This window comes from Scyliorhinus canicula, chromosome 28 (genome assembly GCF_902713615.1).
Source record: "Scyliorhinus canicula chromosome 28, sScyCan1.1, whole genome shotgun sequence".
NCBI lineage: Eukaryota > Metazoa > Chordata > Chondrichthyes > Carcharhiniformes > Scyliorhinidae > Scyliorhinus > Scyliorhinus canicula.
In genome coordinates this window covers 9,372,380-9,396,381 of record NC_052173.1, presented here as the reverse complement: position 1 = coordinate 9,396,381, position 24,002 = coordinate 9,372,380, and the positions used below count along the sequence as shown (strand labels likewise).

The 24,002-nt window shown below is 45.0% G+C and overlaps 1 protein-coding gene across 2 annotated transcripts in view; it reads left to right on the top strand.

The window, feature by feature from the left end:
- Positions 1–21,977, top strand: part of tfcp2 (transcription factor CP2) — a 151,778-nt gene extending 129,801 nt beyond the window's left edge. For both annotated transcript variants that reach the window (XM_038786352.1, XM_038786353.1), the window contains 3 exons: positions 8,638–8,780; positions 17,180–17,231; positions 19,592–21,977. In XM_038786352.1, the coding sequence (XP_038642280.1) occupies positions 8,638–8,780; positions 17,180–17,231; positions 19,592–19,629 (233 nt within the window). In that variant the 3' untranslated portion in view covers positions 19,630–21,977. The remainder of the gene's footprint in view (positions 1–8,637; positions 8,781–17,179; positions 17,232–19,591) is intronic.
- Positions 21,978–24,002: the final 2,025 nt, after the last annotated feature.

Here is a 24,002-nt window from a genome sequence, read left to right as displayed (position 1 = left end):
CAGGAGGTTCTGAGTTGTGATGCAGGAATAAAGGTAGACAAATCTCCAGGGCCAGATGTAATGTATCCCAGGCTGTTGAGTGAGAAAAGGGAGGAAATAGCAGGGGCGCTGGCAGTAAGTTTCAATTCCTCTCTGGCCACAGGAGAGGTGCCGGAGGACTGGAGGATTGCCAATGTGGGAACATTATTCAAGGGAGGAAGGGATAAACCAGGAAACTACAGTCAATCAGTCTAACCTCAGTCGTGGGGAAACTATTGGAAGCAATTCTGAGACCGAGAATTAATCTGCAAGAGGCAGCGATTAATCAGGAACAGTCAGCATGGTTTTGTTAAGGGGAGGTCATGTCTGACCAACTTAATTGAGTTTTTCAAAGAGGTGACCAGGTGTGTCGATGAGGGAAATGCATTCGACGTAGTCGACTTGGACTTCAGCAAGGATTTTGATTGGGTGCCGCACGGGAGAGTGAGAGCGAAGCCCCACGGGAGAGTGAGAGCGAAGCCCCACGGGAGAGTGAGAGCGAAGCCCCACGGGAGAGTGAGAGCGAAGCCCCACGGGAGAGTGAGAGCGAAGCCCCACGGGAGAGTGAGAGCGAAGCCCCACGGGAGACTGAGAGCGAAGCCCCATGGGAGAGTGAGAGCGAAGCCCCATGGGAGAGTGAGAGCGAAGCCCCACGGGAGAGTGAGAGCGAAGCCCCACGGGAGAGTGAGAGCGAAGCCCCACGGGAGAGTGAGAGCGAAGCCCCACGGGAGAGTGAGAGCGAAGCCCCACGGGAGAGTGAGAGCGAAGCCCCACGGGATCCAAGGAAATTTGGCAATTTGGATCCATAATTGGCTGAGTGGTAGGAAGCAGAGGGTGATGGTCGAGGGGTGTTTTCTGACTGGAAGCCTGTGTCCAGTGGGGTCCCACAAGGATCAGTGTTGGGGCCCTTGCTGTTTGTGGTTTAGATAAATGATTTGGATATGAATGTAGGAGAGTTGATAAGTCAGTTTGCAGATGATACGGAAATTGGTGGGGTGGTAAACAGTGAGGAGAATAGGCTTCGATTACAGGAGAATATAGACGGGCTGATCAGATGGGCTGATCAGTGGCAAATGGAATTCAGTCTGGACAGGTGTGGGCAGGGCACAACAGGTAAGGTAATACCTGATGAACAGCAGGACCTGGGAAGCACCGAGGATCAGAGGGGCCTTGGTGCGCATGTACAATGGTCCCTTAAGGTAGCAGGGCAGGTGGATGCAGTGGTTAAGAAGGCCTGTGGTACATTTGCCTTCTGAGGAATAGAGTTTAAGAGCAGAGAGGTTATGCTGGAACTGTATAAAACGTTGGTTAGGCCACAGCTAGAGTATTGTGTGCAGTTCTAGAATCCACATTATAGGAGGGATGTGATAGCCACTGGAAAGGGTGCAGAGGAGATTTACCAGGATGTTGCCTGGGCTGGTGAGTGTTAGTTATGAAGAGAGATTGGATAGACTGGGATTGTTTTCCTTGGAGCAGAGACTGAGGGGGGACATGATTGAGATGGATAGAATTATGAGGGACACAGATACAGTAGACAGGAAGCAACCTTTCCCCTTGGTGGAGGGATCAGTGACCAGGGGGCAGAGATTTAAGGTAAGGGGCAGGAGGTTTAGCGGGGATGTGAGGAAAAACCTGTCCACCCAGAGGGCGGTGAGAGTTTGGAACTCACTGCCTGAAAGGGTGGTGGAGGCAGAGACCCTTGTTTTTCTGCTTAATTCAGATACTTCAACCAGTATTTTAATGACACGTTTTACCCTGATGTCTTTATTAATGAGGACGACAAAGGACAGCACAAGTATAAAATGAAACCAACTTTATTTAACAACTATTTTTACCCTTAAATTAACCCAATTACACTTGCTGAAGATTCACTCTACTACCCGCAAAGATGACTTTGGGTGAGCCGTGGATCCGATTCTCTGAGTCTCTCAGGTTCATTGTTGCGAAGGTGGGTCTCACTCGCTGCTTCCTTCCACCTCTAGTCAGATGTCTTGATTGCCTCTGCATGGAGTCTTCGCTGCTGGTGTTTCTTGGGCGTCTTACCTTTATCCCCTTCCCTCCCACCTTTCCAGAAACTTCTCTGGCTTCTGACCTCTGGCCAATGAGGTCTCGGGAGGGGGACCCAACACCCACTGTCTGCTTGACAGGACACTGCCTGCCCCCCCCCCAGATGTCCATCACTGGTGGTGTTGCTTGCACATAACCTGATGCCATACAAGGTAACTACCATTGACAGTAGACCGATGCATGAGCTCCTGATGGTGATTGACGGGTGTGTTCTGGACATGTTTCTGGCAGTTGGACTGTGGGTTGTGTATTTAAGTCCGAATTCCCTGTCTGAGGTTTGGACTGGAGTTTAATTTAAAATGTTCAATTCTTTAATTTAGGATATCCAATTTAATCAGGCTCAAAACTAGGCCCTGTCGGGTTACCACACCCTCATAACATTTAAGAAGTATTTAGATGTGCACTTGCGATGCCAGGGCAGACACGGCCATGGGCAAAGTGCTGGAAAATGGATTTAGAATAGTGAGATGGTTGTTTTTGACCAGTGCCAGTACGATGGGGCTAAAGGCCTTTTCAGTGCTGTAATAACTATATTCAGGGTGTTTTTGTTCTTTAGCTGTAAATTCTTTTTCCTGATCTGACCATTTGGAAGATGTGGAATTCATTTTGTCCCCTCTTGTATAGGGAGCTCACATTTCCATTGGGTAAAGTCCTCTGGCTGTTTTAAGAAATTAATTTGACGTTATTTTGATGCTCACCGAAGAAAGTTTGATCCTTTTTAGTTCACACATTTTCTTGAACTGTTTTTCCTCATCGCATTGAGCTCAAACCTTTTCCAATTTGTTTTGGGAACTGCTGCTTCTGGTATTTAATTTGCATTTAAGAAGTATTTTTTTTTCCTGCAGCTGGTGGTGTTAACACTGGACTAACTTCTTTCAAATACCTTTTTTTATATAAAAATCATTGGCTTTGAATAGTGTTACTATCTCCTTTGCCATATCTTGTTTGTGCTTTTTCTGCATTGTTACTTCAAGCTGTTTTAAGGCCTTTTCAGCTGCTTATTAATCTATTCTCTGCTTAACGTCTAATGTCATTTTTAAGTTATGATGCTCCGAAAGCTAGTGTTTGAAACAAACATGTTGGACTTGAACCTGGTGTTGTAAGACTTCTTACCGATTTTTAAGTTAGCAAGCCAAGTTTCTAACTCTTCAGACACATCATTTGCAGAAACTTCCATCTTGGCAGCAGCTTCACAGCATAATTGATTCTTTCAAGTCATTCTCCTTGTCCTGTAAAACGTCCGTCCTGGCAGGCTTTTATGAAACCAGCAATAACAGCACTTTAACCAAAGCCAAGTTACTTTCCTAACCAAAACGTCACACCTTCAGTAGGCAAATTAGCAATGTCACCAATGGTCACGGGACTAGTGACTCGGTCACATTTGTAAATTAACCGTACAAGGGAGCGAGTGAATAATCTTCATACCCTAAACCAGTGCTTTTGTTCTGGAAGAAAATTAATATTACCTGCCAACATTAGTAATCGGGTAACAATTGTTTTGCTTTACAGGTGACACTTCACCCTCGAAACTGAAAAGCCTTTCATTTTTTGCACCCTGATGTGGAGCAGGCACAATGGCCATACCGTGCTCCTATTTCTACGAATAAACATGGGGAAACTAGCTGCTTGTCATGTGCTTCCCCTGCTTGGGGCAGAATTCTTTGGCGGGCCACTGCAACCATATAATTGCTACTACCGGCTTATGTTGCTTCTTTCAATACTCAGCTTCACTTATCATTTTTTTTGACCAGATGTCAGCCCTCTTGGATCAAACGTGCCCTCCATACTTTTGCTTTTCCTACTCCAACAAACACTTGCCTTCACCAATATCAAAGCAAAATAGTGCAGATGCTGGAAATCTGAACTAAAAAGAGGAAGCGCTGGATGAGCAGGTCTGGCAGCATCTGCGGAGAGTGTAACATTTCAAGTCCGTATGACTCTTCTGCAGAATTCTGCCCTGAGGAATGAACCAGTACATGGCTCACTTATTTTGTTCAGCTGAAACAGGCACAATGTGTGTATATGTTCTTTCTGTCTGTAAAGGACAGGGCCCTGTGTCATAATATATGTAGTTTCCAGTCCATGCAAATGTGCTACACTGCGAACCCCACTGGCCATCTTAGAGTCAAGCTGCCTGGTTTAAATTTCAAACAACGCTCAACAGTGAACTGTCCGTCACCATCAACTGGTGCATTCTCCTTGGCAATGCCTCTACCAACCATAGTCCACTTACCAAGCAATCATCACTTTCTTCTCCTAATGTATAAAGTTGTTGTTTCCCCTAAGATTGAGTACAAGACGAAAAGCAATATTCAAGTTCCATACGACCAAACATTCTATGAACTTTCTGACTGACTTTATGTACCTACACCCCTGCAGGAAGCACTGAGGGCAGCAAGGGTGCTGCAAGTACTCTAGGAGACTTGACCATCACCAAGAGTGGTTCGTTAGTGTGACTCATGACCCGGGTTGGCCATGTTCTAAAGGACTTAGCTCAGGGGTGGGCAAACTTTTCCGTGCAAGGGCCACATTCAGAAATTCACAATTTTAAAGGGCCGCATAGTATATTAAGTAAAATAATTAATATTTTAAATAGCCAAAATAAAAGGTCTTTAAAGAAAAAAAAGCACATTTATTTGAAAAACAAAGTAACTCAGTCAGTAACAGAACAATGTCAATGAGAATGATGCATCTGACTGCAGTCATTTACCAGTTTGTTGAAATCAGGTGTCAAGTTGCTTGTGCTGATCCTTAACACTGACAGAAGCACAGCCCGGCCGAGTCAACGATAAAAACGCGCGTAGTGGGGTGGATGAGTGGGGCTGCCTTATTGGTCAGTTTAGTTGGGTGTGCGACCAATAGGAGTCCAGGTTACAAACAATAATAAGGCTTATTGTTTGTAACCTGGACTCCTATTGGTCGCACACCCAACTAAACCGACCAATGAGACAGCCCCACTCATCCACCCCACTACGCGCGTTTTTATGCGGCCCGCCAATGAGGTGCCCGGAATCATAACCGGCATTTTTGAAAAGCTGCCGGGGAAAAGCCGCTGAAGTAAATGCGCTTATTCAATAAGCGCATTTACTTCAGCGGCTTTTCCCCGGTGGCTTTTCAAAAATGCCGGTTATGATTCCGGGCACCTCATTGGCGGGCCGCATAAAAACCTTTGTCGGGCCGCATGCGGCCCGCGGGCCGTAGTTTGCCCACCCCTGACTTAGCTGCTAGACTGGGTCTGTGGAAGGTGGGGAGGGAGCCAACAAGAGGGAAAATCATACTCAACCCCCACCAACCTGCCTGCCGCAGGTGTAACTATCCATGACAGTATCGGTAGGAGCGACCACTGCATAGCCAATGTGGCGCATAAGTCCCAACTGCACTGTGGGTCATCAGCAGCAGTAGAATTGTGCTCAACTACAATCTGTAACCTCATGGCCTGGCATATCCCGCACTCTACCATTACCACCAAGCCAGGGGATCAACCCTGGTTCAATGAAGAGTGCAGGAGAGTAAGCCAGGAGCAACACCAGGCATACTGGAAAATGAGGTGTCAACCTGGTGAAGCTACAAGTCATGCTGCTTGGCACTCAAGTAGTTCTTTTTTAATAAACATTTTATTGAGGTATTTTTGGTATTGTAACAACAACAAAATAAACAATGTACATGAATCTATAAACAGTGCAAAAGCCGTCTCCCTTCCTTACAGGTCTCACCCTTATTAACCCCCTACTCTAAGCTAAACTAACCCCCCCCCTCCTTCTGCTGTCTATTAATTTTCCGTAAAGAAGTCGACGAACGGTTGCCACCTCCGGGTGAACCTTAACATTGACCCTCTCAAGGCGAACTTGATTTTCTCCAGAGAAAGCTAGCCATGTCCGATAGCCAGGTCTCTGACTTTGGGGGCTTTGAGTCCCTCCAAGCTAATAGTATCCGTCTCCGGGCTACCAGGGAAGCAAAGGCCAGAATTTCTGTCTGCCTCTTTCTCCTCCTGGATTCCCGGGTCTTCCGACACCCTGAAAATCGCCACCTCTGGACTCAGCGCCACCCTTGTTTTTAACACCGTGGACAATTGACTCTTTAATCGGGTCCAAGCAGTCTTGTTTCTGCTTAGTGAAGCCGTCCTGGATAACTTGCATCAGCTGCTCCGTTGACCGCTGGGTCGACAAGCCAGAGGTCCGGTCCTCCGCCATGCTGTCTCCCCCTGCAGCTTCAGCCCAAGCCTTCTCTGTCTTTCTGTTTCTGCCTTTACCAGCACTTCCAGTCCTTCTCTCCATGCACCGATGTGGGAATTCAGTACACAATTGCCTCTGTCATCAATTTTACAATTCAAGTCCGGTAGAAAATCGGCGAGGACCAGATCTGGAACCACCAAATGTGCGACTTACTCCTTCATAGCCGCAACCGGAAGTCCACTCGAGTAATTCTAAGCAGCTAGTGATTTAGGTTCTGCAGTCCTGCCACATCCAGCTGTGAATGGTGGTGGACAATTAAACAATTCACTGGAGAAGGCTCCACTAATATCCCCATCCTCTAGGAGTCCAACACACGTGCAAAAGACAATGCTGAAGCATTTGTAACAATCTTCAGCCAGAAGTGCCCAGTGGATGATCCATCTCGGTCTCCTCCGGAGGTCCCAGCATCACAGATATCAGTCTTCAGCCAATTTGATTCACTCCTCATGATATCAAGAGATGGCTGATGGCACTGGTTACTGCAAAGGCTATGGGCCCTGACAATATTCTGGAGATTGACTATTTCTGCTCTGGCCGAGGCTGTGTCCCACCCTCAGCCAGTATAGCTACAAGCGTGGCAGCCAATGTGGGAAAATTGCCCAGAAGTTCAACACCATCCAGGACAAAGCAGCCCTGTTTGATTGGCTTCAACATCCACTCTGTCCACCACCAGTGGCAGCCGTGTGTACCATCTACAAGATGCACTGCAGGAACTCACCAAGGCTCCTTAGGCAGCACCTTCCAAACCCGTGACCACAGACGCATGGGAACGACACCCCCTGCAAGCTCCCCTCCAGGTCATGCACTATCCTGACTTTGGAAATATATCGTCGATTGAAAGGACCTGATGGGATGAAGAACAGGTGTTGTAGTAATCTCTATTTCAATGTTGTGTGGTTGCATTCTGTAATAAGTGTTCCTGCTCTGTCAGACCTCCCTGGAAAAATAGTCTGAAGAAGGAATAGGTGGACAGGAAGTCACCCCTGACCTTTGTACCATGGTCTTTTATATGTAGCTGCTACGGAAGTACAAATGCATCCAGGGTTATCGCCCCCTATGGACTCCTATTCGTGTAAATCTTGTATAGCCTATTTGGAGCAGCCATCCTCCACACTTGTGATGTAATTGCCAGCAGCAATGGGCATGGTAATATTGCCAAGAAAAAGTCCTAACTGGCCAATTACCCAATCAAACCCACTAATAGTTTTTAAAAATAAATTTAGCGTACCCAATTTTTTTTTTCCAATTAAGGGGCAATTTAGCGTGGCCAATCCATCTAACCTGCACATCTTTGGGTTGTGGGGATGAAACCCACGCAGGCACGGGGAGAATGTGCAAACTCCACACGGACAGTGACCCAGGGCCGGGATTCGAACCCGGGTCCTCAGCGCCGTAGGCAGCAATGCTAAGCACTGTGCCACCGTGCTGCCCCCAACCCACTAATAGTTGACGCAAAATGTCATTTGAAATTGCAAAAGAGCAAAATTGCAGCATTAGCGGAAAGCACACATTCAGACGGATAACTACCAGCAAAGTCTTGGAGTTGGAGATTTGACGTAAAACACGTATTGCTGCAATTTTCTGAAAATCAGGCTCGTGGTCACGCACCCCATTTTCGGACCTCTGCCCTTCATGGAATAATGAATGGACGACTGTTACACGTTTTCAGATCATCCACCTGTAATCACATAGCCAGTCATCATCTGCCTCTCTCAACTGTCCACAGCCTTGAAGAAAAAGTTTCAGTGAAAGCATTATAAGCGTGCAATATGTTCATGTTTTTGTTTTGTTTCATGCATTTCTTTGGGCATGTGAAATTGAAGCTGGTGGGTCGGACGGATATTCTGGATTTGTTGTTTAGATAATGATGATGTCGTTTTCTTGCAGTTTTGTGCCTACATATGAATTTATTTTGGTTGATATGTTCCATACCTTAATTCTGATGACTCAAAAAGGTTGCTCAGTTCTGGAAGGCAGTACTGGGTTGACTGGGGACTCGATATAATTTTGAAATCTCCATATTTATATTCTCTGATGTCTCAAATTGATAAAAATGTTTTTTTTTGCGGGAGCAGCTGAGAAATTCACGGAAACATTCCCAAATCTATCTTATCAATGAGGTATAAGCAAAGAGAATGGTCCACAGTCTAACATTATATGGCTGCTGGGAAATTATCAATGTTGTCTTTACTAATTTACATTATTTACTGCGTATGTTGTGGTTAAATGTAAATGAGAAAAGATGAATATTGAAGTTTGTTAGTAGCAAAAAGGTCAATTTAAAACTGCAACCCTTAATTAGTGTTGTCTTCTGTTTCAGTGTACCACGCCATTTATTTTGAAGAATTAACAGCGATTGAAATGACTGAAAAAATTGCTCAACTTTTCAATATTTCTCCTCGTCAAATCCATCAGATCTACAAACAGGGACCTACGGGTATTCATGTGCTTGTGAGTGATGAGGTAAATACCGAATGGAGTTACGATGAAAATAATATTGATAACTGCCCACTGCTTAATCCTTCACATACCGTAAGAGTGTAACTTGAGCTTGGGAAGCTGTGTGCTTGGAGTATATACGATGTGCTAATGTTGAGAAGTGGAGGGAGATCAGTTTGGAGCTAATCGAGCTTGTCTACAGGTCACTCTCAGGATGGGTATTACTTAGAAAGCTACAACACCAGCATGGCCCCAATATCATACAATCTGGGCAGGTGAACAACAGAGCAATCTAGCTCGCTTTAGAACTGAGGACGATAAAGCCACATAGAAAGCATGTATAGCCGGTAGGAACACATTGTTATGCAGGCAGTATTAATAATAATCACTTATTGTCACAAGTAGGCTTCAATGAAGTTACTGTGAATAGCCCCTAATCGTACTTCAACCAACAAGAGGATACTCCTTGGAGATGGTTTGTTGAGATTCAATTCTGGCCCATTGCTGCCTGAATCACAAGTTTAATACTCAATGCTCAGTAGTTAGTTGGGAAAGTCCCACAATTCACCTCCATGAATGGATGATCTATCAGAAATAATTGAAGAAATATTCAACAGTTGTAGATTCCACCAGGCGGACCTGTTGTTCTCCCTAGATGACACCAGTTCACATTCTTGCTCAAGGCTGGATAATCCTTCCTCCAAGGGCATGAACATTTATTTGCAAGTTTTCTTAGACATCAAGATGATACACTTAAGTCGCAGCAAAAATGATCCTGGTTGGCCTGCTTGTTGGCTTCACGAACGGTGGCTCTCTGACCGGGTCGAGGTGGGGTTTCCAATACCTGCTCGAAAGAGTTTCCTTGTGGTTGAGAGGTTTGCTGTTGCATCTACAACATTCCATTTGATGACCCTGATTTTGGAACGGAAATTGTTAGTTTGTGATCTCCTTTGTTGAGAGATAATTTGGCCGCTGTGGGGCCGACAGCAGTGTTGGAGCACTTTTGAAAAGTGTTGGAGATCTGTGGTGATCACGAAAGGTGCTGTGTAGTTGGGGTTTTTTTGGAATTGTTGTGCAGACAATTAGTTCAATCCTTTGCTGTCCTCTATTGTGGTGCATCTCCAGCATCTCTGACACTAGTTCTATTCAGGTTCATGTTCACATTATTTCATTATTCCATCAGCTAATTAAATCTGGCTCATTAAGAATCATAAGCTGGTGTCCTCCATTGTGAGTTATTTGGAGGATGTCCACGGTAAGGTCTTCATTAATCAATCAACTTTGCAAGTTAATGCGCCCATCACACATTGAAGACACATTGTGCCTTGCTGTTGATGATCAAGCCTGTGTCGATCAGCATATTTGGTCTGACTTTTTAAAAAAAAAAAAACATTTTATTAAGGCATTTAGAATTTTATAACTACAAATACAAATGTAAACATAGGTAAGTACATAGCACCCACCCCCCCCCCCCCAACCAACCAACAACCATACTCCAGCAACATGGCTTATACACACAATTCTCTAGTCCCTCCGTCTCCTCTCGCTGATCCTGCCTAAACTAAAGTAATCCCTCCCCCCCCCCCCCCACCCCCCAACGTTCCCTAACACACCCCCCCCCCCCCCTCCATTGTATCTGCTGACAGTTTAGTTTACCTGAAGAAGTGGATAAACGGCTGCTACCTCCGAACGAACCCTGACGTTGATTAGGGTTCTCCAGCCTGAGAAATCCAGCCACATCGCTAACCCATACCCCCGATTTCGGGGGCTCCGGGTCCCTCCACGCTAACACAAGAATCTTTATTGTCACAAGTAGGCTTACATTAACACTGCAATGGAGTTACTGTGAAAAGCCCCTAGTCGCCACATTCCGACGCCTTTTCGGGTACATAGATACATAGAACATAGTGCAGAAGGAGGCCTTTCGGTCCATTGAGTCTGCACCAACCCCTTAAGCCCTCACTTCCACCCTATCCCCATAACCCAATAACGCATGGAATGCACATTTATCTCTCCGCAGGCCATGGTCTGTCTCTGAGAAACGAAGGAGAGCCTCATCCGAATTACTTAAAAGCTTTGACAAAGGGTCATCTGGACTCGAAACGTTTGCTGTTTTCTCTTCCCCACAGAAGCTGCCAGACCTGCTGAGATTTTCCACCATTTCCTCTGGTTTCAGATTCCAGCATCTGCAGTCATTTGCTTTTATTACTTAAATGTTCCGTTTCCCCTGTGACGAACACATCATCCAGATACACTGCCACTCACAGCAAACCTCCATGTTTTCCATTACCCTCTGGAAAGTGGCAAAGGCCGACACTCCAAAGGGTTGTCTGGTGTACCCGTATAGCCTCTATGGTGTTTATAGTGGCATATGTCCGGGAGGCAGGGTCTGATTCTAACTGAAAGTACGCATGGCTCATATCGGGCTTCATAAACGTGTCCACTGGCCAATTTTGCGTAAAGACCCTCGATGCGAGGCATCGGGTAATGATCCAACCGGGAGGCCCGTTTGGCTGAGTTCAGCCTCCACCGTCACTACCAAAGGGACGGGGCGAGCCCTAAAGTGCCTTTCGTGGTGCGTCCGAATCAACCTGAATTCCTGCCATGGTCCCTTTTATTTACCCCAGTTCAGGTTGGAAGGGTATTTTCCAATTACTCTGTATGGGCCCCCGATCCCATTCACCATATTTGCTGCCAGTCCAGGTGTGAGTTTTTAAGCCAATCACGGCCTAGCAGGCTGGGACCGTGTCTCTTGACTATGATCAACGGCAGTCGCAACGACTCTTGGTCGTAAACCACCGGGGTAATTGTGGTTCCAGCAATGGCTAATGGTTTGCCGATATACGTCGCTAATAGTGCCTCGGTGTCTCGCAGATCTAACTGCTGTAACCCTATCTTTATACTGTCGAAGGTCTGCTTCCCAATAACTGAAACCGCCGTTCCTGTCTTTGTTCCATGTGTAATTAACTTGCACAGCTATGTTCATCGGGGCCACTCGGGGTGCTTAAATACAATTCAGTAGCATGTATTCCTCTTCTGGCTGGTCCAGGTGGAAGGTGCGACCCACGGTTGGCGCCTACCTCTGGTGGAGCGTCCTTGCACTCCCTGCGTCCACATGCCCCACGATGCTGGGGATCTCCCTCCTACAGACTGTGGAGGTATCCCGCCAGGAAGATTCCTTCTTCAGTCCTTGACCAGCAAATCTGGCCCCGATGGTACTCGCTCCAGGGCGGAGTTCAGTCTTTGGGGGAGGGGTTCACTCGCCGGGAATGGGTCCTAGGATGTTTACTTCCTTCCCCTGGATCTCTTTCATTCCTCTCTCAGCTCTTTCATGGGAAAACAAAATTTGTATGGCCTGCTGAAGGTCTAGGGACGGTTTGGCTCGCAACTTCCTTTTGAGTAGCCATGTTATTAATGCCGCAGACCAATCAATCACGCAGCATTTCAGAAAGGGAAGTTCCGTATTCACAATATTCAGCTAGTTTTCATAGCCTCGTCAAGAACCCAGGGGCTTCTCTGCCATCTTGAAATGGTACCAGTGCCCGATAACAGATGGTTTAGGGTTGAAGTGTTGCACCACTGAGGCCACCAATTGTTTGAAAGTTTTAGTGTTGGGAACTGAAGGATATGTAAGGCTCTTTATCACTCCATAAGTATGATCGCCACAGGCAATCAGTCTGTCGATCAACATCTGTGATAGTGTTCACCCGGAAAAAGTAACGCATGCGTGCGGTGTCCAATCCTCTAAGCCATCCAATCTTCGAACAAAGGCACATTGATTTCTTAAAACATTCTCCAACCGTAGTCCAATTGTATCCTCGTCGCCAATTTAGTTGGCCACAAACTGGTCCAAACGGAGATGGTCAAAAGAAAACTTGGTTTATTGCAAAGCAATTATATTTATAATATACATCAGATCCCAGCCGGGTCTGCTCTGTCCGTTCCATATCTGGCTGACTTTATTCAGATCTCAATCATGAATGTCCTTGGGCTCCCTGCGGGGAGCTCATATTCAGTGAGACTGATTGGCACCAACCCAAAGGTCTCGTGCGGGTTATAACACTGTCGAAGGAGCTTTGCTGAATCTTTGCACTGCATCTGGTCAGCGGTATACACTGTGTGTCAGTCATGGAGAAAGTTCTTGCATGGGATATCGGAATTGCTAGCAAGACCAGCATTTGTTGCCCATCCTTATTTGCCCCAAGTGCCCATTTCAGAAGGCAGTTAAGAGTCAACCCCATTGCTGTGGGCATGGAGACACTTGTCTTTAGCTTTACATTCCAGATTTTTATTAATCCAATGTCAACTCCACCAGCTGTTGTCCCCAGAGTATTAACCTGGGCCGATGGATGACTAATCCAGTGACATTAACACTACCCCAAAGATGATGGATCAAGCGGGGCCGCTTTGTCCTGGATGGTGTTGAGTTTCTTGAGTGTTGTTGGAGCTGCACTCATCCAGGCAAGTGGAGAGTATTCCAGGAGGTGAGTTACTCACCACAGGATTCCTAGCCTTTGACCTGTCCTGGTAGCCACAGTATTTATGTGGCTAGTCCAGTTTCTGATTAATGGTAACTCTCAGGATATCGATAGTGGGCATTCAATGATGGTAATGCCATTGAAACTCAAGGGTGATTATTAGATTTTCTCTTATTGGAGATGGTCATTGCCTGGCATTTATGTAGCTCAAATTTTAATTACCAATCGGCCCAAGCCTGGATATTGTCCAGGTCTTGCTGCATTTGGACATGGACTGCTTCATTATCTGAGGAGCCGTGAATGGTCCTGAACATTGTGCAGTCATCAGCAAACATCCCCACTTCTGATCTTATGATGGAAGGGAGGTCATTGATGAAGCCGCTGAAGATGGTTGGGCCCAGGACACTACCCTGAGGAACTCCTGCAGTGATGTCCTGGAGCTGAGATGATTGACCTCCAACCACCACAACCATCTTCCTTTGTGCCGGGTATGACTCCAACCAGCGGAGAGTTTCCCCCCTGACTCCCATTGACTCCAGTTTAGCTCAGGCTCCTTGATGCCACACTCGGTCAAATGCTGCCTTGATGTCAAAGGCAGTTACTCTCACCTCACCTCTGGGATTCAGCTCTTTTGTCCATGTTTGAACCAAGGCTGTATTGAGGTTAGGAGCTGAGTGACCCTGGCTGATCCCAAACTGAGTGTCCGTGCTGCTTGATCACATTGTTAAAGACTCCTTCTATCATTTCTGTTATGTGTCAGAGAATATACCCCTGCTGGTGAAGTGTGACGTCAGCAGAGTGTTATGCACAGGTTTTTAGCTCTCCATCTTGAATTGTATGAGCAACACCTCTTAACCGCAAATCGTGTTTGCAAGAATCCAGAGTGTGGGGATTTCCACACCGTTTCTCTTTGAAGCTAACTCCAAGATATAACAATTTTACTGATGGTGATTGATTGAGAGTGGACTGATCAGGTGGCAATTGGCCAGATTGGATTTGTCCTGCTTTGAGTAGAATTATGCCATTTGTTCTATCATAAGATGTTTCCCAGACAGACGGTATCTCCATCACATTCAAATTGATAATGTGTACATTCATCACTGTCGCTATGCTCGTGCACTGAATGTTGCTATTTGCATTTAAACTACGTATACGGCACTTTTGGCAGATCAACCTGATTGGTCTCAAGGCAGAGAGAGAGCTCCACCTCCTAAATGGATGCTTTGATATGCTACAATCTGTGGAGGATGTCAAATCTTTGCATTCACCAGCTTATTCTTGAGGCTCAATATAGTAATATGATTCATGGAAGGATTAATGGTTACTTTCAGTTCTCAACTGTTTCGCACAGGGCTAAATCGCTGGCTTTGAAAGTAGACCAAGACAGGCCAGCAGCACGGTTCGATTCCCGTAACAGCCTCCCCGAACAGGCGCCGGAATGTGGCGACTAGGGGCTTTTCACAGTAACTTCATTGAAGCCTACTCGTGACAAGCCATTTTCATTCATTTTTTTCATTTCCGATCTACATCAATGGTTCGGATGATGGGACCAAATGCACTGTAGCACCAGGATCGGTTGGAAAGTAAGTTGTCAAGAGGAGGGGGAGAGTTAACAAAGGGATGCAGACAGGTTAAATAAATGGGCAAAAAATTGGCAGATGGAGTCTACTGTGGGAAAATGTGTGTGGTTCATTTGGCAGGAAAAGAAAAGCAGAATATAATTTAATGAGAGATTCAATGGAGAGAGATTACAGAACTCTGGTATAGAGAGATCTGGGTGTGCCAGTACATGTATCAATAACAGTTAACAGCAAGTGATTCGGAAGGCGAATGGGATGTTGTTGTTTATTGCAAGGGGAATGGGATATAAAAGTAATGATGTTTTACTGCAGCTTTCCAGGGCCTTGGTGAGACCACACCTGGAATACCATGCACAGTTTTGGACTCCTTTATTTGAAAAAGGGCAGAATTATGTTTGACGCAGTTCAGATAAGGTTTATTTGACTGATTCCAGGGGTGAGGTGGTTATCTTATGAAGAAAGGTTGAAACCTACAAGATTATGAGAGTATGTGATAGAGGTGGACAAGGTTATCAGAGTATCTGATCGAGGTGGACAAGATTATCAGAGTATCTGATCGAGGTGGACAAGGTTATGAGAGTATCTGATCGAGGTGGACAAGATTATCAGAGTATCTGATCGAGGTGGACAAGGTTATGAGAGTATCTGATCGAGGTGGACAAGATTATCAGAGTATCTGATCGAGGTGGACAAGATTATCAGAGTATCTGATCGAGGTATACAAGATTATCAGAGTATCTGATCGAGGTGGACAAGGTTATGAGAGTATCTGATCGAGGTGTATAATATTGAGAGTATCTGATCGAGGTGGACAAGATTATCAGAGTATCTGATCGAGGTGTACAAGGTTATGAGAGTATCTGATCGAGGTGTACAAGATTATCAGAGTATCTGATCGAGGTGTACAAGGTTATGAGAGTATCTGATCGAGGTGTATAATATTGAGAGTATCTGATCGAGGTGGACAAGATTATCAGAGTATCTGATCGAGGTGTACAAGATTATCAGAGTATCTGATCGAGGTGTACAAGATTATCAGAGTATCTGATCGAGGTGTACAAGATTATCAGAGTATCTGATCGAGGTGTACAAGATTATCAGAGTATCTGATCGAGGTGTACAAGATTATCAGAGTATCTGATCGAGGTGGACAAGGTTATGAGAGTATCTGATCGAGGTGTATAATATTGAGAGTATCTGATCGAGGTGGACAAGATTATCAGAGTATCTGATCGAGGTGGACAAGGTTGAGAGAGTATCTGATCGAGGTGGACAAGGTTGAGAGAGTATCTGATCGAGGTGGACAAGGTTGAGAGAGTATCTGATCGAGGTGGACAAGATTATCAGAGTATCTGATCGAGGTGGACAAGGTTGAGAGAGTATCTGATCGAGGTGGACAAGGTTGAGAGAGTATCTGATCGAGGTGGACAAGTTTGAGAGAGTATCTGATCGAGGTGGACAAGGTTATGAGAGTATCTGATCGAGGTGGACAAGATTATGTTGGGCTAGGACAGGGTGGGTAGGGAGCAACTGTTCCCCTTAGTTGAAGGGTCAGTTACGAGGGGGACACAAGTTCAAGGTGAGGGGCAGGTTTAGGGGGAATTTGAGGAAAAACCTTTTACCCAGAGGGTGGTGACGGTCTGGAACGCACTGCCTGGGAGGGTGGTAGAGGCGGGTTGCCTACCTGGATGGACACTTGGCATGTCATAACATTCAAGGCTATGGGCCAAGTGCTGGAAAATGGGGTTAGGAAGGCAGCTCAGATGATTTTAACGTGTCGTTGCAGACTTGATGGGCCGAAGGGCCTCTTCTGCACTGTATGATCTGTGATTCTGACTTGATAGGGCGGTTTCCACTTGAGGTGACTAAAACTAGGGCACGCAGTTTAAAAATAAGAGGATTCCCTTTTAAGAGCGAGATGAGGGGAAACGTCTTCTCCCAGAGGGTCGCAGGTAGAATTCTCTTCCTCACAGACAGCAGTGGAGGCTAGGTCAATGCGATAATTCAAGGCAAGAGTTGGCTAGATTTCTAACCGACAGGCACGGGAGTCCAGGACAGGATTATGGGGGACAGAACTGGGACGTGGAGACCGCAAGCAGATCAGCTGCGATCTTATTGAATGGTGCAGCAGGCATGAAAGACCCAATGGTCTGCTGTGTTCCCCTGATTAGCTTTAGGTCAAAATGAATTTGCTGGTGCTGATGTATGTTTTCACAAAACCCATCAAGCTGGGCGGATTTGGAGGATGCAGTTCATTTGGTCAAGTGCATTCCTTGTATCAGGTACGTAATCTCTCCTTGTTCATATCATTCTGTCAAAGGGAAATCTGTGTGGTTTGTACTATATCATTTGTTTTGTTTTTCAGATGATCCAAAACTTCCAGGATGAATCTTGTTTTGTTTTAGACACATTAAAAGGTAACCTTCTCAGCACTGAAGACCTTTTACTACTTCAACTTGTTCAACACTCCTGAGCTTTGTAAGATGGTGCAATATAATTTGATTAATCATTAAATCAAGAGCCAATTCTCCTGAGCACACTCTGGGACTGGCTTGTCTCAGCTGCTTCACTCACCTTGGGAGTTGAATTGTTTTTCCAGTTGTCCATAGTCAAAGAACAAAGAAAAGTACAGCACAGGAACAGGCCCTTTAGCCCTCCAAGCCCGTGCCGACCATGCTGCCGTCTAAACTAAATTCTTCTACACTTAACATCACTATCGTCCCTGCTTCCACCACCTCCTCCGGCAGCGAGTTCCAGGCACCCACTACCCTCTGTGTAAAAAAAACTTGCCTCGTACATCTCCTCTAAACCTTGCCCCTCGCACCTTAAACCTGTGCCCCCTAGTAATTGACCCCTCTACCCTGGGGAAAAGCCTCTGACTATCCACTCTGTCTATGCCCCTCATAATTTTGTCAATGTCTATCAGGTCGCCCCTCAACCTCCGTCGTTCCAGTGAGAACAAACCGAGTTTATTCAACCTCTCCTCATAGCTAATCCCCTCCATACCAGGCAACATCCTGGTAAATCTCTTCTGCACCCTCTCTAAAGCCTCCACATCCTTCTGGTAGTGTGGCGACCAGAATTGGGCCTAACTAAGGTTCTATACAGCTGCAACATGACTTGCCAATTCTTATACTCAATGCCCCGGCCAATGAAGGCAAAGCATGCCGTATGCCTTGACTACCTTCTCCACCGATCTCTCTGACTTTCAATGCTCTTGAGGGCTCTACCATTCACTGTATATTCCCTACCTGTATTAGACTTTCCAAAATGCATTACCTCACATTTGTCCGGATTAAACTCTATCTGCCATCTCTCCGCTCAAGTCTCCAAACGATCTAAATCCTGCTGTATCCTCTGACAGTCCTCATCGCTATTCGCAATTCCACCTACCTTTGTGTCGTCTGCAAACTTACTAATCAGACCAGTTACATTTTCCTCCAAATCATTTATATATACTATGAACAGCAAAGGTCCCAGCACTGATCCCTGCAGAACACCACTAGTCACATCCCTCCAATTAGAAAAGCACCCTTCCATTGGGGAAGTTGAAGTCTCCCATCACAACAACCCTGTTGTTTTTACTCTTTTCCAAAATCTGTCTACCTATCTGCTTCTCTATCTCCCGCTGGCTGTTGGGAGGCCTGTAGTAAACCCCCAACATTGTGACTGCACCCTTCTTATTCCTGATCTCTACCCATATAGCCTCGCTGCCCTCTGAAGTGTCCTGCTGCAGTACAGCTGTGATATTCTCCCTAACCAGTAGCGCAACTCCGCCACTCCTTTTACATCCCCCTCTATCCCGCCTGAAACATCTAAATCCTGGAACGTTTAGCTGCCAATCCTGTCCTTCCCTCAACCAGGTCTCTGTAATGGCAACAACATCATAGTTCCAAGTACAAATCCAAGCTCTAAGTTCATCTGCCTTACCCGTAATACTTCTTACATTAAAAGTTTTGTGAATAAGAAAATAATTGTTGCCAGAGGATATTGGTAATTTCCAATCATAGGTTTCGGGCACCTCTTGTCAGGCCAAACATGTATTGGCCAATCCTAATTTCCCCCGAGAAGGTGATTTGTGAGTTGGTTTCTCAAATGCAACTGAGTGGTTTGCTGGGCTGTTGCGAGTCCCCCACATTGCTGTGGGTCTGGAGTCTCAATAGGTTAGACCAGGTCAGAATGTCAGATTTCCTTCCCTAAAGGACATTCGTGAACCAGATGGGTTTTATGACAATCCAGTTGTTTCACGGTCATCATTAGTCTACTGTGGTAGGATTTGAACTTCTCTACAGAGCATTAATCCAGGGTCTCTGGATTGCTTGCCCAAACATCGCTGTTATGCCACCATACTGAAGTTGTTAACTATTCGAAAATAGTAAAATTGTAAGCCAGCTTTTGCTTTCCTCAATAACACAAGCTTTATATCAATCTAAATACGTAGAGAGATATCTTGGCTAATTGTTTGTTAGTAGCTCCAACAATTTCCCTCAATGACTTGTTCTCTTCCTCAGAAACTGGCACAGCCCGTATTCTGCCGATTCCTGTTATTCCCCTTTCCCCCAGATGTCCTGCAGTACCAGTGACCATTCTGTGAATTATGTTTGTGTGTACTGACATTTCTGAGGAGTAAAATAGTTTGACAACCCCATTGCAATTTTATATTGTTCCTTGTTCATCTGAAAATGGTTTCCCCGCAGGAAAAGGGGAATTATAAATCCAGTGTTTTGGGAGAGGAATGGATTGATCTAATTTTGTTTCTTTTTTTCCCCCATTACAGCTGAGGGCAGTGACAGTTACCACATAATCCTCAAGTGAATTTCCATGGATCATGTCTTCAGTGAATGACTTTACCCCTAACTTGTGGTTCCTACTCTCGGGAGAAAGATATTTACAGCCCCTTAAAAAAAAAAAACGCACACAGGATGTAGCTGCTTCTCTTGGTTGGCAGAAAGAATCACACGGGATTGTACACATGCTCAGCAGCCCGACACAAGTGCCTAACACTTGTTGAAGCAAATTCTCACTGGCAATTGAAGGCAAGGGAGTGTATAGAGGAAAGAAGAAAATATGCGAGCATGTGTTTCTGTAAGAAAGTGAATTTTCTGTTGACCTGTGCTAGAAAATAGCTCCCTATGACCATGTGTTAAAGTGTATTCACTGCTGTTCTTGATTGGAGGGATGAATGGACTCAGCTCAACACATCTACTGGTTGTTCTTCATTCTTGATTTTACATCACTTTATTCTGCACCATTTTTAGTGCCATGAGATGGTTCAGATATGCATTTTATCTGGTTCAGCCTGCTCAAGAGTTCCACTTGAGGTACTTAAACGTATAGTCCTGTGCTGCACATTTTGGATCATCCTCAATCTTTCAGTCCATAGTTAGTGATCTGGTCCAAGCCTTTATACAACTCTGCTCTGATTGAAATCCTCTTTGGGTACATTGCTTTGACTGGAATAACTGACTAGGATCATAACTTATTTATTTACTCGGACGATACTTGGGAGGCTGAGACTCTTCAGCCAATTGTGCATTTCCACAGGTTCTGCGTCTGGCCTGTCTTGCTATATATGTGGTTCTAGTTGATCAGTTATGGAGCAAGATTGGTGATCACCTGAGATGAAAGTGCTCCGTATAATCCTACCCTGCCAAGTGAAAATAGAAGAGAACTGAGAAAGCAATAAACGCGTAAAACAGTTTAAAATGACTTCTAAGTTATGTCAAATCAGAGCGGTTCTCAATGATGCCAGCGATATTGAAACTTGCATATCAATGTACTCTGAACTTTTGAATTTGAACACTTGAGTCTAGTTGGCCCATAAATTAGGTGCTCCTATCATACCTCAGTGAAGTGTCAGCCTATCTTGCATTTGGTTCTAACAGTCTCAAAGCCTCTGTCAGATGCACAAACCTAATCTATCCAGTGAAGCATTTAAAGTGGGAAATCTGCTGTCTTGTGGAGGGCTTTGCCAGATGTGGAAACATTTTTACTCTACATTTCCAACACTGTAACATCCATAATTTGTGGTCTCCAGTCCAGATGGAGGATTCAATTGGACGAGTGCTGAATTATGATGACAACTCGGAGGAACCATGCTAACCGCCTTGCAGAGGAAAAGATCCCAGTATATTAGAAGGAGTGGAATTAACAATGGAACCGCCTTCAGGAAAAGAATGTTTGACATTCCTTACCCCTAAGCAGAGCTGCGCAACTGCTAGATAATCTCCTTAAACTGTTTTAGAAAGTAAATGTCAGTGACATATGGCCACTCTTGAGTCATTTCGGATTTGAGACTATTGGGTGCAAACATCTGACTATACACATGTTAAGGTCAGTCAAATGTTTTCCACGTCAGTGAGAAAGCCAACTGGAGCTTTAAAAGTAACTTAAGGAAATGCATCAGAAACAAAAATGGTTAAGAGCCCTAGAGGGCAGCATTGAGGCTTCTCACTGACCTGAGCTCCCCACTTGTGGAGTAAAGCAAATGCAGGGACTTGAGGGAGTGCCTAATGAGGGAACCAGTTTAGTGGAGTTGGACTGTCTCCAGTTCCACACTTCAATTCATTTGCAAGTATATTCTTTTTATTTAATCAAACCTTCAAACTGTTCATTTTATTTTTCCAAAACATAGTTTTGCCTCTAGCTATGTGGGGTGTGGCAGATTGTCTCAAAAATATCTTTGTTTATGTTGTGGATTGAACTTGCGAGGATCTTAGACCAGTTACAATGTAGAATGAATGATTTGAGACGATGCCTTTCAGTAGTACCTACACAACAGCATGTTTGGGCCGGCAGATTTAATTGGAGCTCTTTAACATGTAAAATTTCCAGAGAGAAATGTGGGGGGGGGAAAGCAGTCTGGTGATGGCTTATGTCTTTTTTTTTTAATTATTAATGTGACACTTCATGTAATAATGTCACAAAAATATATGTTGTGACAATTTTTAAGAATATTTTTCCTATGCAAATGGATTACAAAATGTGTAATAAAGCTGGCACGGACGCAATGGCAAAGCTTGTTCATGTATTGTACAACTTAATGTTGTGATAGGTGACATGTTGCCCGTCACTACCTGTAACATCTTTTTTTAAACGTATAATCCACAAAATGTACACTTCAATATATACTGAACTAATAGTAAATGGTGATTTTAATTTTCTGCTTGTCTCTGGTTTGTCGCTGTCAGGGTTCTGTCTTGAAATTGAGTAAACAAGGACATTCTCTTTAAGCTGTTTAATTTTTACCATTATTCAAGAGCCAGTTTTGTGTAATTTGTGCCCCGTGGACATATAGTAAAATTCAAGAATATCCTTTTTATTTGGTTTCTAAAAATGAAAATTTGAGACGGTCGAAAAACCAGTACAAAGGAGAAGTGACAAAGCAGGTGTGTATGGCAGCGTATTGGAATATTAGCCAGGAGCAGGTGAATCGTATTTCATTTACTGGTTTATTTGTTTGAATTCATTTGAAGTTTTGATGTGAGAAATGTGTTTTGGTGCCCTTTATTCTGTGTGAACAGGGAACCTAAACACCCAACTTCACATCAAGTACCAAATGGGTCCTTACATTTATCTGAGACACATTAGGGCTGTTTTTTGCAGGTACTATGTGCTAATAAAAAAAATGTTTGAGGCTTCCATTTGAGCTGTAAGCTGTGGTCCCTGCACATTGTCTACCGTCAAAACAATACCAGACCAAAGGAATGGACCAATGCACAAAATGAGCATTTCGGACCCATCATACAGCTAAAGTTGTCACTTTGTATGTTGGTTATCTCTGTCCATGGGATGCTTCTCCTGTTGGGGTGGAATTTGGCCCCAGTAACTTGTCGAGAAGATCTCAAGTAGCTCATGGTGATGACCAGAGATGCATTTGTGTGGGTTTCCTCCAGGTGCTCCGGTTTCCTCCCACAGTCCAAAGATGTGCAGGTTAGGTGGATTGGCCACAATCAATTGCCCTTAGTGTCCAAAAATGTTAGGTGAGGTTACAGGGAGAGGGTGGAGGTGTGGGCTTAAGTGGGGTGCTCTTTCCAAGGGCCGGTGCAGGCTCGATGGGCCGAATGACGTCCTGCACTGTAAATGATGTGATTCAATGTGTGCGCCAACCCAATTTGCATTAGGATCATGGTCTATATTGAGTTTCTTCTGCCCACCTTCACTTCTAAGTGAAATTTGGGTTCAATGGTTTGAACTAAATTCCAGCTCATCGAAATAGTGTACAAAAATATAGGTTGTGTTTCTCCAAGAGGTGATTTTTTTTCCTTTTTGTATTTCCATCATCGACTTGCGTATGTCACATCTCAAGTTCTACCTTACTTGACTCCTGTAAGTAATATGCTGGAGTTCCTTATGGGCGTTGAATTGAGCCTGGGACCCTGGAGCTGTGAAGGAACTGCTAACCACTGTGCTACCATGCTGCCCACATGCAGGTGCACAGAGGTGGGCACCTATCAAATGAAGCAATAGTACATATCAATATAACCTGTATTGTATAAGCAGCGCATTGCAAACAAAGGAATGAAATCAGTTCATTGGAGTGGATTCAACTTCACCCCAGCAATGGAAATATTTTGAGATTCTATGCCTACATGATGCAAATGCAGAAGCTGAAAGTTGCAACTAGTTTCTATGTAAATTGAGGGGTCTAGCTAGTCCTTGGGGAGTAATTGAAGCAGCGTTATACATTAATATGAGAGCAAAGTTGCGATGGTAAAACATACAGGGCAGGAGGGCAAGATTCTCCGTCCAGCAATGCCGGGATTCGCGATTGAGTGGACAATTGTGCGCGAACTGGAAATCGGAGCCACTGCCGGTGCTCGACAGAACGCCATGCTCCGGTGCCTCAACAGCGGCGTCAATGCGTTCTATGCCACATGTTCAGTAAATGTCTTTGGCATACCATTAACAGGCCCGACCCGGTATTCGCTGGGGCCTCTGCGATGCTTCGCCTCCGCCAGGAGAAATGACTGATTGCAGGTTTCAATTGGGAAACGGGTGCCGTGGCTGCTGAAGGACAGAGAGGAGGTATGACATGTTCCCAGAGGCGTGACCGTGGGCTGCCGGCAATGCCACTGGCATAGCTGGCTTGGGGGGGTGCGAGGGTTGGGGAGTAGTGGGAGTGGCGGGTGCAATCAGGGGATTGGCCATGGGGTCAGGGTGTCCAGGCACAGACTGCCATTGCCGTG